Consider the following 15,853-nt stretch of genomic DNA (forward strand, 5'->3'; position numbering starts at 1 on the left):
GCAAAGCCACCACACAAAAGCCCAGCAAAGCCTGCAGTGATTACTGGGCGAGCAGAGGATTGGTCCTGAGAAAGCGTTACCAGGACAAAAGCAAGCCTCTGGCCTCCTGCTGCAGAATAAGGCCTACTTGTGTGGATAATCACATTCCACGAGTCGCTGATATTAGAACTGGACCATGTTCAGTTTTTACCATAAAAGTTAAAAAGAATCAGAAGAGATGAACAAATAATTTAATCACCTCTTATGAAAGAAAAAAAATCCACGCTTTATATACAAATCTTATTTTGAGATGAAACTCAGAGCACATTTTATGCTGGAATCACTTCAGGCGCTCAATAAACGTTGCAGGTCTAGATATAAGCAAGCCAGTCAACACAGAATAGCACAAAAGGTGAGCTAACACTGAAGGCAGCCAATTTCACCTGAGGCAAGGGACTGAAAACATCTAAATGGAACATAACCAGAAGTTCCCTTTCAGTCGATTCACTCGGTACAACACATAAGTATGGGATATCACGCCCTCGCGTGTCCTGGCTGAAGAAACCTTTATTCACGCCTTTACGGCAGATGACGTGTGATGACACGCGCAAGGCCCCGCCCGCACATATAGCCGCTGCCATCACCGTCATCCCTCAGTTCTTACGCTCTTCACCTCGCTGAGAACACCTCTGCTGAGTTGGGCTAGCTAGCTACTGCTAGTTAGCTCCGTTGTCTGCCAACTTGAACCTAGCTTAACTGCCCCTGTTGGTGTTAGCCTCCACCGCCCAGCTGGTGCGTAGGCTGCCCGCGGAGCGCTATTTTCAAGTTTTTCTTGTGCAGCGTTTCGCTTTGCGTTTTGGGAATGGACTCCAAACCGAAGCGAGCAAAGCAGAAATCTTCTGTTCGCCCCTGTCCTCAGGGATGTGGTTTCTCTTTGCACGACAGCGACCAGCACGATGCCTGCCCTGTCTGCCTGGGGATCGTCCACGCTAGGAGAGCGTTGACGGAGCCCGAAGCTTGTGCGTTTTGTCGCCAGCTCCGACGCTCGACCCTGGAAAGACGGGTGACGTTTGTGGAAAGAGTGCTGGGACGCTCGGCTGTCGCACGGCATGACCCTCTTCTTTCCGAGTCTGGAGCCCCGGCTTCGTCCGAGTCCGAAGACGAAAATTTTCAGGTCGATGTCCCCGCGATTAGCTGGGCTGACCACATGGAATACGTTGACGGGTTAGCCGATGACGGACCGGAACCATGCAGGAGCGCTGACGGGCTTCAGCCTGGGTTGAAGCCCGCCAGCGCTCCCCAGGAAGACGATGACGTGCTGGACATCGGCCTGGACATCCATGGTTTGTCGGAGGATGAGCAGGAGAGCTCATTGTCGACCCAATATGCCGCCGCTGCTGCGCCGGTCGGCCACGATGACACCTCTCTTTTCTCCCTGTTTCGCCGTGCCGCTGAGAAGCTGCAGGTGGACTGGCCCTCTCCTCCACCAGCTCGGAAGCCGTCGCGGTTTGCGGGTTTTTTCCTTCCACCGGAGCCCGCAACGGCCAAAAACTGCCTCCCCATGTTCCCAGACTTTCTCTGCGAGCTAACAGCGTCATGGGACAAACCTCTGTCTACCCGCGTCACTGTGCCCGGCTATGGACAGTACATGGAATTGGACGGCGCCGAGGGAGCTGGTTTAGCTAACCCACCCCCTATGGAGCCGTCTCTGGCTGCTTATCTGGCCCCGTCCCATAACCATGGTGTCGGTGGCCCCGCAACTCTGCCGTCCAAGCACTGCAGATTCTCGGCCTCGCAGCTGGAGAAGATTTATCGGGCTCAGGCCGGCACCGCTCGAGCCATGAGCTCCGTCACCATGCTCCAGACGTACCAAGCAATGTGCCTGGCGGAGCTTGGATCGCTGGTTCCGGAGGACAGCCCGCTGTCACCTCTTCTTAACGAGGTTAGAGTCACCACGGATTACATCCTCCGTGCGTCTCGCTGTGCAGCGCTCTCCCTGGGCAGAGGGATGGCTTCGACAGTGGTGGCGCAGAGGCACCTGTGGCTGACCCTCTCCGACGTCCCTGATAGAGACAGAGCTGTGTATCTGGACGCACCAGCGTCTGCGGCTGGGTTATTCGGACATTCACTTGAAGCCATTCAGGCTAGATTCGATCTGAGGAAGAAGCAGACGGAAGCTCTGCGCGACATCATCCCCAGACGCCAGCCCAAGCCCACTGCTAGCTCTCACAGGCCCGCCGCTCCTCTGACAGCTGGCAAGAGACCGGCGCCCACTGCTGGAGTGGGAGGGCCGCCGGCGAGAGCACGTACTCCGGCCCGAGCTCCACGCCAGTCGGCCTGGGGCAAAGGCCGGGAGACGCAGGGAGACGCTGCTCTTACCCCTCTGTTGCCGCACAAGAGGTGCCGCTTAAGTTCTGTTCAGGTTGTCAGCCCCAGAAGGCGCTGCACTTCCCTATCGCGGTCTCCCAAGCACATAACCCCTGCACACGGTTCAGATGTGTTGAATGTTCAAGCGACCACATCGAGTGTTCCCGCTGTTTTTCATTGTTATGCCCCGGAAAAGGTGCACCCAACAAAATGTATAAATGTACATGTTCCCATGTTGCAATCAATAAAGAGTGTTGTTTACTCTCAAACAATCTCAAATGCTCAACCTGCAGGCGAAACGAGCCAGGTCAGGCAGGGGATGCAGTCCCCTGCAGACACACTGGGGGGCGACGGCGCCCCGCCGTCAGTGCTGCAGGCCAGCCGGCTGGCTGCTCACTTCCCTCAGTGGCGCGCTTGCGCCCCCTCTCCGTGGGTGCTGCAAACCGTTGCCATGGGTTACCGGTTGCAGTTCCGGGTCAAGCCGCCTCGTTTCCAAAGAGTCGTGAACACGATTGTCAACCCCGAGGCAGCCTTGGTACTCAGAGAGGAAATACAGGCGCTATTACAGAAGAGAGCAATACGGGTGGTCCCCGCTTCGGAGACGGACAAAGGTTGGTACAGCCGTTATTTTGTCATTCCGAAGAAAGGGGGAGGGCTTCGTCCCATCCTCGACCTGCGAGTCTTGAACACGTACCTGCGAACGTACAGGTTCAGGATGCTAACACTCAGACAGCTCCTGAGTGCAGTCGGCCCGGGAGATTGGTTTGCGACAATCGATCTAACAGATGCTTATTTTCATGTCGCTATACACCCGAAACACAGGCAGTTTCTGAGGTTTGCGTTCGAGGGCGTAGCCTACGAATACCTAGTGCTGCCGTTCGGGCTGTCGCTCGCTCCCCGCACCTTTACGAAATGTGCCGAGGCAGCGCTAGCGCCCCTCAGGAAGAGGGGCATCCGCATCTTGGCCTACCTGGACGACTGGGCTCTCGTGGCTTGCTCCAGAGAACAGGCGGAGACGCAGCTGTCGCGGGTTCTGTCACACATTCAGACACTGGGGTTCTCTGTGAACTTTCAGAAGAGCTCGCTAATCCCAGGTCAACAGATCGCTTTTCTCGGTCTGGAAATATGCTCTCTTTCCAGCCGCGCACGGTTGTCAGAGCACAGAGTGGCCGCGTTTCATCGCTGCCTCGCTCAATTTCAGCTGGGACGCAGACTGCGTTTCCAGACGATATTGCGCTTGTTGGGCATGATGGCATCTATGATCGCCGTAGTGCCGCTTGGGCTGTTGAAAATGAGAGCGTTTCAACGCTGGACTCTCTCTCACCGTTTGTGTGCTTCGCGTCACCTCCGGAGGAGGCTGCCGGTAACTGCGTCTTGCATGCTAGCTCTCCGTCCTTGGAGGGAGCCCGGGCTACTGCACCAGGGCTCTCGGATTGGGAGGGTGTTGTTTCGCAAGGTGGTGTCCACAGATGCTTCCCTAAGTGGGTGGGGAGCGCTGTGCGAGGGTGCGTCAGTGAGAGGGATCTGGTCCGCGGCTCAGCGCCAGCTGCACATCAACCACTTAGAGCTGTTGGCAGTGTTCTTAGCTCTAAAGCGTTTCCGTCCAGTCCTGCAGGGCCAGCATGTCTTAGTCAGGACGGACAATTCAACAGTGGTGTCTTATATAAACAGGCAGGGAGGAACACGCTCTCTTCCCCTGTTGCAGCTGTCTCGCTCTCTGCTGTTATGGTGCAGTGTTCATTTTCTGACTCTAAGAGCCACCCATGTCCCGGGCCACCTGAACCTGGGGCCGGACCTTCTCTCCAGGGGGGGTCCTCTGGTGAGAGAATGGAGGTTACACCCTTCAATAGTGGCTCAGATTTGGGATCTATTTGGCGAGGCGCAAATAGATCTTTTTGCTTCCAGGGTGAATGCTCACTGCCCCCTGTACTTCTCCATAATCGACCACGATGCACCCTTGGGCTTGGACGCGCTAGCGCACCAATGGCCAGACGTGCTCCTGTATGCATTTCCCCCAGTGGAAATGATATCTCCAATTCTGGAGAGGGTGCGTCGGCATTCCCTCTCTCTGATCCTGGTGGCCCCTTGGTGGCCCGCGAAGTCGTGGTATGCAGAAATAATCAGCCTGCTTGCAGCAAGTCCTTGGCAGCTTCCTCTCCGCAGGGATCTCCTCTCTCAGGCGGGGGGGGAAGTGTTTCATCCGCGCCCGGATCTGTGGCACCTTCATGCTTACCTGCTGAGAGGTTAAACTTGGTTGCTAAGGGTCTGCCACCTAGTGTGGTAGCGACGATTCAGAGCGCCAGGGCCTCGTCTACTAGAGGCTTGTACGCTTACAAATGGCGAGCCTTCGAGCGATGGTGCCAGGACCGCCACACTCTCCCATTTCAGTGCTCTATTGTGGATGTTTTGACATTCCTGCAGGAGCTGTTGGATAAAGGCCTTTCGTTTTCAACGATCAAGGTTTATTTAGCGGCTATATCTGCTTGTCATATCGGTTTTGACGGGGTGACACCAGGTGCGCATCCCCTCGCCGTGCGTTTTCTGAAAGGGGTTCGCCGGCTGAGGCCCGTGCTTAAGTCCAGTGTCCCGGCTTGGGACTTGTCTTTGGTGCTGGAGGCCCTTTGTGGCCCTCCGTTTGAACCCGTTGAGTCGGTAGATATGAAACTTCTTTCGTATAAGACCGCATTACTTCTCGCTTTGGCCTCGGCGAAGCGAGTGGGGGACCTTCATGCGCTGTCTGTGCATCCTGCCTGCACACAGTTTTCTCCTGATGGCCGCAAGGTCGTATTGCGTCCGAATGCCGCCTATCTTCCCAAGGTCATGCCTGCATCTTATAGTTCAATGGAGTTTGAGTTGCTGAGCTTTTGCTCCCCTCCTTTTGAATCTGAGGAGCAGAGGAGGGTGCATTCTCTTTGTCCGGTGCGTGCGCTACGCACCTACATTGAGCGCACTCGGGATGTGCGTTTGTGTGACCAGTTGTTTGTCTGCTTCGCTAATCCGAATAGAGGTAGAGCTCTGTCCAGACAGAGGCTGTCCCACTGGATTGTGGAAGCTATCTCGCTGGCATACAGCACCGGAGGTTTTGCGTTGCCCCACGGGGTGGGAGCTCATTCCACCAGGGGGATGGCGACCTCATGGGCTCTTTTTAGAGGGGTGCCTGTGGCTGATATTTGTGCAGCGGCTAATTGGGCGTCGCCGCACACTTTTGTGCGGTTTTATCGGTTGGACGTTACAGCCCCTTCGGTGGCTCATGCTGTCCTTTCTGCTGGGTCTACCACTCACTAAGGATGTGGTGGTCCTGTTCCGGTTCGGTGGCTGCTCTGCGGGGCGTGTATATAGGTCCCATACTTATGTGTTGTACCGAGTGAATCGACTGAAAGGGAACGATTAGTTATGTCTATAACTTCTGTTCCCTGAAGGAGAGGAACGAGGTACAACACAGGGTGGCCCCACTGAGCAGTTGGCTCGGTGAAGAGCGGCTATCGAACTGAGGGATGACGGTGATGGCAGCGGCTATATGTGCGGGCGGGGCCTTGCGCGTGTCATCACACGTCATCTGCCGTAAAGGCGTGAATAAAGGTTTCTTCAGCCAGGACACGCGAGGGCGTGATATCCCATACTTATGTGTTGTACCTCGTTCCTCTCCTTCAGGGAACAGAAGTTATAGACATAACTAATCGATCGTCTATCCACTCACAGTCAGTCAACCTCTGTTTTCAAAGAATATCAGCTACACATTGGCACACATATGAAATCGTGTCAAAGTCCTTCAAGAATGAACTCTGGCAATTCGGTGTTGCAACTTAGATCTCTGCGGTCAGGGACGGGGTCAATCTGACGCATTACCACAGATATCAAAACGTCTGCAGACAGTGTGGCATTTGTGACATGTGCTCGGTGTGAACCGGCTCTAGGCGCCATCGGTGAATCTGCCCTTTTCTGGTGTTCTTGAGCAAATGCCAATTGAGCTCCACGGTGCTGGGCTCCGGGTGTCGGTCCCACTAAAGGATGTGAGGCCCTGGTGCCTCACTCAAGGAGTCTGACTCTGACAGTTTTGTCAGAAACATGCTGGAAGTCATTTTGTAGAGCTCTGACAGTGTTCCTCTGCTCCTCCTTCCACAAAGGAGCAGATATTGGTCCTCCTGCTGGGTTGATGCTCTCCTACAGCCCTGTCCAGCTCTCATCATGTAATGCCCACTTTCCTAGTATCTCCTCATATTCTTGAGGCTGTGCTGACAGACACAGCAAACCTTCACAAATAGCATTTAAGGATGCACCCCCATCCTGGAGAAGCTGGAGTCCCTGTGCAACCTGCTTGGGCTGCAGATACCGTGTCACACCACCAGCAGTGAGCAGGACACAGAATTTCACTGCAATGGGGCCAAAGAAGGTGAAATAAATTCACAATGGTTTGTGTTTCATAACGTGACATATCGATACCCCCCTGAAGTTTAGCTGACTCTGTGTGATACCATGATTGAGTGTGCCATTAACTTTTTTCCACCCTTTTTTTTTTTTTTTAAATGAGCAGTACATTTGCAGATTGGTCTTTAGTGAAACCGAGATTAACACACCCGCATTAAATCAAAACTGAGCACAGAAAAGCTTTAAAACTTCAGGAGGAAAAAGAAAATCGAATAAAATATAAATGCTACCTTTGTCAATGACATATTTCTATTTCAGGTACTTCAAGCTGATACAATAAAAATCATCCTGTGTCACCAGAACCGGACGAGCAGGATTTAAAATGATTCCCTTTTATTAAAATAATTTCTCTGTGAATGATAGGACAAATATAGAGCTGGGGGTGGTGAACATCCCGGGCTGCTAATTGGCAAGTTTAACACTAAGAACGAGCAGCAGAGGCCAAGGGAGGTGCTGCCGCAATCCGGAGGAGCCAAAAGCCCCCCATTTGCATCAAGTGCCACCAGAATAGCCGAGACTCCCCCGCACGCCATCAGTGGGCAGATGAGATTATTCATCTACTTGCAAATTGGCACATCAAAGTCAAACTGGAGGAGAGCTGGCAGAGGACCGTGGGGCCAGGGCCGAGGCCGAGCACAGACCGTGATTAGGAGCTGGGAGACGGATTCTGCCTCCATATGTGACGAGCTGTTCAACTGCATGTGATGAACATAATCATATAACACAATTATTTGTGTCTCCGTTTGGCAGCTGCAGCGCCCAATTTCCTCAGAGTGAAATGGCAACGGTGTCCGTTCCAGATGTGACCTGATTAGTCAGTAACTACATCAGTCCATCGGTGGAAAATTAAGACGTCATTTTTAAGATCAATTACTTTTTTTATTCACAGCTGATTCGCTCAAAAACAACCTAGAAAAGATGCATCTTCCTCCTTTTTGTGCCATTTGGTACAAATAACCAATAAATTGCTTAAATAATCGTGACATGAATGGTTCACTGCAGCAGTCGCCGCCTTCTTCTGCCAGTTGAAAAAAGAAATTCAAAATGGCTTCATACACACATTTAATCCACTTTGAGGGACAACCATTTATAATGATGGCGATCAAAGATAGTCAGAGACGTTACTTGAAGAAGAAAAAGTTACTTAAAGAAGGCTCAAAACCAAAGAAAGAACCAACCACCAGCTGACCTAGAAAATATCACAGCCAATCGTGCCTGGCATAAAATGGATAATAATGGGAAAAAGAAAGTACAACTTCTTCCACTTCTATGGTTTAATGTATCAAAATTCATAACAAAGATCATCAATACATCATCAGATTAACACTGTTTTTCACTTAACAACTAAACCAAAATGCAGACGCAGTCTGTGAAAGACGAATTCCACCCCATGATTAAGCAGCTTGTAGAAACACTTAGTGCTCGACCTAGTTCTGACCAAGCTTCAGCTGTCAGGCAGATGGCCTCACATTTGACTCTAAAATACTTTGGTATACAGAGGAGTTCAAAGTCGCCTCAATGACTGCAAGGTGCCCGAATCAACACCTCTGTGCTGACAGCTGCTGTGAGGTATTTGCAGGCCAAAGGACAGACCATAAGTCTTGTTTTTTGTTCAGATCACTCTGCTAAGATTCAAACACACTGCTTCTGTCATGTGCTGTTGTTCATCTAAGGTCTACAGATGAGACGTATGATATATTTAACAGACTGGATATGTAAAATCTTACAACTTAAAGAGGTCACACTTCCTTTTTAACATGACTACAGTTCTTTGAGATCCACCTGAAGAGGCATTTTACCTTTTGCTGAATATTTTAGCTTTTCTTCGTCTCTGCTAAAGGGATAAAAATGTTTAGAATAACAGGTGAATGTCAAAGCCTCGTGATGAAAGCTTTACGCTCTGTCATGAAAAGCAAGGCCGTCGGAATGTGCAAAGAAAAAGAGCATTCCAGAGAGGAACGCCAAAAGAAAGTTTACTGAATTTAATGGAGCAGGTACTGTTGGTGGGGGGTGCATTAAAGCAAAACATCTCAATCGATTTTTTGAGCTCAAGGTTACAGCAGCAAACTCAACAATTCACCCAATTTCAAACGCTCATCAGTGACCTTACAGCAGCAGTTTGATGAGGTCCACTTACTTTTGACCAAACTTTGATCTGAGTGTGTTGTCAGATTTACTCTCAGTGTGGTAAACTCAGATGTACATACTTTTAATTTTTAGATTAGAAAACTGTTGTTTATTTGTGTAGAGAAGGGATAAAGAAACGTTTTTAAAAAACTACATTTGAAAAATATTTGCACTTTCTTAATCAGAATGAATCCAAAATCTAAAATTAATCTAAAAAATGAAAATAAAGACTGAAATTTTTTAAATGCTCAAAGGTCACTTTTAAATTACTAAAATCACTTTATTCCTTTGGTAAAGTCACATTTGACCAAACTTTCCAGGATGCTTTGGATTTTTCGAGAATTTTAATAAAGAAAAAAAGTGCCATGAAGATTTTTGTCTTTATTTCTAAGTCTAAAATATTGTAATTATTATTTTTTTAAGAAGATCAAATTAATGGTAACAGGATAGGACAGGACGAAGCAGAAGTGCTGGACTATGAAACAGCATGTCCCCAATCCATGAACACGTTAAGAGTCTTGAGTGTAATGCATCTCACACTGTGTTTTACTTAAAAGAGGACTCTTACTGCAGGACTGGCTCTTTCGTCTGCCTACACAGTTGCTTTTTTGAGGCCTTGGATTGTTAAATTATAAAATGAGAGTCTATTTGGCTCCCCGGTATGGAATAAATTTTAATTAAACGTTCATCTATAATTTTATTTGCTTTTATATTGATGCAAACAGCCTTAAATACATCATTCTGAATCAAACTGAATTTTGTGAACTATTTATGAACCAGAAATGTTCCATCTTCATATTGAGGATATTTTTTTTTTAAGATAGTGGCCATTCGAGGGGGCTTTAAAGATGATTCAGGGGGCTTAAGGTTAGGGCTGCGGTTTTCAAACTTGTGAGGCTTTGACAAAAACTGTGAGACAAAGTTAAATGGATGTTTGCTGGTGGGGTTGCTAATGCGCCAACCCTTGTTTCTGTAAAATTCATTGTGGATTCTTTTTTTATGTTCGGTTAAACACTGAGTAGGGCAAAAATAAGGCCTTGCATTACATCAGTGTGTGTTTGTGTGTGTGTCTTACGTTGAAAAGACTGGTGGCCACCGCTGTGTGAAGGTCGGTAGCCTCCTTGGTTGTAGCTGCTTGGCGGTGGAGTGCTGCTGTATTGTCCTCCACCTTGTTGGCTTCTGTTCAGATTGTGGCTGAAGAGAGAAGAAGAAGCTATGATGTTAAAAACTAATTTAGAAATAAAGAAAGTTCCATTGTAACCTTTACACACACCCGGTATTAACCCTAATGTCTGGGCAGTGTCTGGAGACTGAAGTGGGTATAAATGGTCTGAATATGCTGAATATAAAACAAAGGAAGAAGATTGCTGGTTTCAGCTTTTTAGTCTTAGCATTACTCATCAATTATGTTTGATAACACTGTTTTTTTATTTAAATGCAGGATAGAAGATAGAAGAGAAGAGCAAATGCCAGAGTAACATTGAATTACTTTTAAACTTTCCACCCTACCTGGGCACACTTTTCATAGTACCAGGTTGGATCCCCTTTTGCTGTCAGAACCATCTTAGTTCTTTGTGGCACAGATTCAACAAGGTGCCGAAAACGTTGCTCAGAGGTTTTGGTCCATATTAAAATGACAGCATCGAACAGTTACTGAACATCTGTCGGCTGCACATCCATGATATCAATCTGCTGTTCCAACGCATCCCAAAGGTGCTCTATCGACCTGAGATCTGGTGACCGATTCATTCATCTGGTCATAAAGGGATGAACATGCTGAGCAACAACACAGATTCAGGCTGGGCATTTAAATGCTTTTGTACTAAGGGGCCCGGCTTTGCTGTACCAATAAATTCCTCATACCATTACACCAGCAGCAGTCTGCCCTGTTGATACCAGGCAGGATGGACCCATGCTTTCATGCTGTTTATGCCAAATTCTGATGTCCCTATCTGAATGTGGCAGGAGAAATCGAGACTCATCAGACCAGGCAACTTTTTCCCCCCCCCCAGTTTTCTGTTGTCCAGTTTTGATGAGTCAGTGTGACAGTTGTGGCATTTGGTGAGGTTGTTGTTGTATTTTGCAAACCTACTGTTCCTTTAACTGTTTAAAAAAGAAAATGAGTTGACTGATCAATTAATCAATAAGGCAATGTAGAATCAGGCACATGCCATCACTTCATACTGTAATAAGCTGATACCTTAAAACCCTGAAAATGATTCAGGAATCATCCCCAATGTTGGAGGGGGAACAATTTCAGGATCACAGGAAAAAGGAAAACACAAGGAAGCATGAAAGGCATTAAAAGCAGGATTGACTGATTGATTGACTGGTTGATAGCTGGATGGACAATGTCGTCTCATGGTGGTAAAATTATCTTTACTCCCTGCATATCCACAAAAAGGCAAAAAACAAACCAAACCAAAGCACTTAACACATAAGGGTTAAATGATTCAGTGAACTATTCTGCCCGGCCTTTTTCCACACAAGAGCCTGTGTCCTACCAGAAATGTCATATGACCTCTGACCTCTTCCTAAACTGAACACACACCCATAACTGCACAATTTAAAAATCAAAGCAATAAAAAAAATTCATTTCCTTCAGGTTTTCCTGCTCGCCATCCTGTGAGCACCTGCCCGTGTGGTGCCATCAAGGCACATAACGGCCTGAATCACTGAATTAATGACTTACTTTAGCAGGGGGAAAAAAAGGGGGGGGGGGAAAAAGGAATATATTATGTTTCTTCAAATCTGTGCATAATTAATTCCCACAGTCGGGCCGTGCCAGATGTTCAATTATTCACATTTCCTTAATGATAATATCAATGTGTGGAGAAGAGAGCTTAGATCATAATCAAGGATGGCTGGTTAATGGGGGCCACTGTGGGGGGGAGGCAGTAAACATTTAAATACATCTTTGTTTTTAAAAATACTTAAAACTACTGTACTGAGTCACGGCAGACAGACTTGGATGCTTTAAAATGATCTCATCACACAGAGCGAGGAGCTTCAGAGACAGGTGTATTTACCGAAGTTGATCAAACCACCGATGACCCATGAAAAAAGTTTCAGGATGCAAAGTTCTATTAAAAAGGCATCACTGTTTGCTGTTCAAAATAAAAGCATGGAAAAATACTCTGTAACAGAGATATGGTTATGCACTGCTTGTAAAAAAACAAAACAAAAACCCTGTCATCACAGTATAATACAAAACCTGTAACTCCAGCTAAACCATTGCTCTCTCCTCATCTCTCCTGACCCATTTTTCTCCAATTTGCTTTTTGCTAATGTCCTCATCAGTGCTGGGAGAATTCAGGCTCATTCAGGTCGCACAGACAGTCCAGCTCCAGGTTTGCTGTGTCTCTCAGCACAGTCTCAAAAGTGGGAAGGAAATATCAGGAGAGCAGGACTATATCTTGCTCGTCTCTGTACGGAGGAACAGGAAGAGCCCTGCAACATGGCGGCCAGGAACAGACTCCCTGAGGGTAGCATAACGGACAGGTCCACCACTACTGCCCCATTCTCTTTGTAAATGAGAGCAAGTTCACAATGAACACACGTAACACGTGTGAAAAAGCCGGGAGATGCCATTGTGAACATTATACCAGCCGCAACATCCCCCAGAATGACCAGTTTGGCAGTGGGTCTGTGGTCTGGGGAGATGTATCCTTGGAGTGTAGAGGGCCTCCATTATCCTGACTGAGATTCTCATCATATATGAATAAGGAATGCAGCACTGTACAACTGTTGTCCTCACACCTACCGATTTCTGGACTAACCGGGGCCTGTTAGGAAGTGTGAACAAACGACCCAACAGCAGTCCTGATTTGCCTGACTGAGGTGAATGCGAGAATGGAAAGAGTCTGAACCATTTTCACTCGAAATTCAGGAAAACAGGAATGTTCTACTTTTTTTTTTTTTTTTTTTACTGGTTTTAACATTGATTATATTAAAAATGTAAATATGAACATACCCCAGAGCCCTGAAGCCAGACTGGTCCAGGTGAGCCTGCTGCCTGTTTGGGTTGAAACCCAGCTGAGGCCTCCAAGATTGCCCATTGCCTCTCACCCAGTCCTCGGGTTTCAGAACCTTACTGGGAATCCTGAAAGACAGTATTATGATGTGAAAAAGGTTTCCTTTTATTGACATATATGAGAGGGGGAAGGGTGCCATCGTGTTTACCTGAAACCCTCAAATCTATCAGTGACGCCTTCTTAGAAAAAAAATAATAATCCAGGTCTCAACACCACTGAAATACTGCCAGTGAATTGTAGGAGGACTCGTATTTGATGAAGGTCTTGTATTTTTACCCACAAACTTTGTGATTGTGATCTTAGTGCAGTTCTGTATTTTCCAGAAACAAAAAAAAACATTTTTTTTCTCCTTTACTCCACCTGAGTTTACCGCCTCTGTCACAGCTGAAAATACACTTTTTTACTGCTCTTGTTGACAAAAGTGGATGAATCTGTGTCTGTGACACAGTGTTGCTCTCTCATTTTCACAGTTTCAAGTCATGCCGGAGAACTTCAGAAGTGGAGGATTTAGTCTGCAAAGGTTTTTTTTTTTTTTTACTTTTTAAAACAGCCTCTGTGTTCTTCCTGACTCTGACTTCCTGCATCACTCTGGTATACGCTGATTGAGCAAGATCAGCTCCGGTGCCCAGTGTCAAAGGTCTCAAAGCACTTGCACAGTCGAGTCCTGCAACATCATTGTGTCTTTTCTCCATCGTTTTCTGCAGTGTTAACATCTGCCCGCTTTCTTCCAGGAGCTTCCTTTAATATGAAGACACTGACTAGGCCAATTCTGTACTGAATAAGCCTTGAAACTGGGGATTCACATCATAAACCCAACTTGGAAGTTTTTTTTTACGGTTATATATTAACGGTGCTCTGAAATCTTTTTTCCATAGACTCCAATAGAACTAACTGCCTTTCTGCAAACAGAGCCACAACATGTTGTAACGATTTATATAATTTCTAGGAACAAACGGACCTAAAGGATGCTGAGAGCCTGAGACAAATCAGACATTCACAACCTATTGAGAAATGAATCAACGCGTACTTGGTCTTTTCATGGAATTGTTACAATAAGAAAAATATATGAATGCTGTATTCTTTAGGAATTACAAGGGCAAATGAAAAAACTATTTCTGCACCTGAAATGAATAAAGCCTTTAATGTTCAACCAGGAATTCATGAGATAAATGCAGAAAAATCCTCACTTTGCTTCAGGCAGGAGGACCGCCTTGAACACAAAGCCATCTGGATACTGGGGATCCTTGAACTTCACTCTGGAAAGAAAATGAAAATCATTTGCAACTGACCACAACAAGAGTTCCATTAGCTCATACTTTAAAGCAAGAATTTCAGAGAAGCAAAATAAATCTGCGCCTCAACACAGAGATCCTGAGACCATGATGGTTCAAATGTTGTCATTTTCTTCTTAACCTCCTTCGCTCAGTCATTTTCAACACGTGCCCAAATGTCTTTTCATCCTTGAAGAATGGCTCATATTACAGTAATGAAAGGGGGGATGGTGCGTACACAGCTCAAAACTATGTGCTGTCAAACAGCTTTGAGCACCAATGGAAACATGACGACGTCAGTGAAGCTTGTAATAAAAGCGATAAGAAAAAAAAAAAAGACTAATCTGGGATGGTCTGTCATAACGTCCATCAGAATCAGCTTTTTTAGCTTATTTTTGGAAGTGGATGCAACAGTTTGTCATGTTTTTTTGTGCGACATCTGTGTTAAAGTTGGGATTCAACTCAAAACTGAGATTTTTAAAAAATAAAATATTTTCTCATCTAAATTTTTCAGGTCATCCAATTTGGGCTACTTGTAGACAACAGATATCAACTCTTGTTTCCAAAAGATTTCACCACTGCTGATGAGAATCTGGCCTCCAACTTTGACTCCAAATGGCAGTTTTCAGTGGACGAGTCAGTGGTGTTGAAGCCCAAAGGAAATGCATAAGGTCAGAAAGTCAGCAGTGAGACCAGGACCTTCCTTTTTACGTATCAGATTATCAGGGATGCCCAATTCCAATGCATTGTAATAGACAAATATTTGCTCTATTCCTATGCTGCACATGTTTACTCCATTTGTCTCAATATGACTTCCCTTTTTTCAGTAAAACTTAATTAAAGGGTTGTGGCTTTGATACCATAAAGATCGGCATGCACTGCAGATGCAGAATTGGACTTTCAGAGAGGGAAGTGGAGAAAAGAAAGAAAAATAAAAACAGCAGGAATGTCTGATACAGTCCAGAAGGGCACAAGCAGACAAGCCTGAAGCGGACATCAGCCAAATTCAAATCAGGGAAGGTTTTTGCTTTTTATAAGTATAGTTGTGGAATTTTTATACAAAGGGATTAAACAGGAAAAAAAACGACATGACCATGAATAATTAAAGACACCTCATGTGTGAACTTTCACCAAGAAATATGTAAAAAAAAAAATTACACAAATCTGAACATTTTACTGCAATTGTAAAGGCGTTTCCTGTTCTTTGTTCGCCTCCAGCCATACTTGACATCATCGTCATTGTTGGTGGAATTTTAAGTTAAATCCAATGAGTCTTCCCAACATGTACAGTAAATATCAATGCTACAAAAAATGTTTGTGTTGACTTACCCGATTGCAGTGTTCTGTGAAATATCTCGCAGCATTGGAACAGGCGACCTCACCGTACTGCAGGATAACCACAAACAAATACATGAGGCAGATGTCACATTTACCCAGCTCGTCTTCCGTTGGCTTAGAGCGGTGGCAACATGGCACAAGAGGCAGAGAAATGAAAATAAAGTCGGTGTTCCTTACTTATCTGGTAGAATAGGGTCGTCATCGAGATTTAGTCTACCTTGGATTCCATGGCACAGCTCTGCAGGGATCTCAGTGTCCTGATGGAGATAAAGCTGCAGTTTGTATCCACAAACAAATGATGGTTTAATGCAG

At 46.4% G+C, this 15,853-nt stretch overlaps 1 protein-coding gene across 1 annotated transcript in view; it reads right to left on the reverse strand.

Annotated features, from left to right (window-relative positions):
• xrn2 (5'-3' exoribonuclease 2) overlaps positions 1-15,853 on the reverse strand; it is a 48,229-nt gene that overhangs the window by 9,629 nt on the left and 22,747 nt on the right. The window contains exons 25-29 of the mRNA XM_014408471.3: positions 15,719-15,798; positions 15,533-15,589; positions 14,120-14,188; positions 12,872-13,000; positions 9,974-10,092 (exon numbers count right to left, since the gene is read on the reverse strand). Coding sequence (XP_014263957.3) covers positions 9,974-10,092; positions 12,872-13,000; positions 14,120-14,188; positions 15,533-15,589; positions 15,719-15,798 — 454 coding nt within the window. The remainder of the gene's footprint in view (positions 1-9,973; positions 10,093-12,871; positions 13,001-14,119; positions 14,189-15,532; positions 15,590-15,718; positions 15,799-15,853) is intronic.

The sequence above is a fragment of the Maylandia zebra genome, linkage group LG15, assembly GCF_041146795.1.
Source record: "Maylandia zebra isolate NMK-2024a linkage group LG15, Mzebra_GT3a, whole genome shotgun sequence".
Lineage (NCBI taxonomy): Eukaryota > Metazoa > Chordata > Actinopteri > Cichliformes > Cichlidae > Maylandia > Maylandia zebra.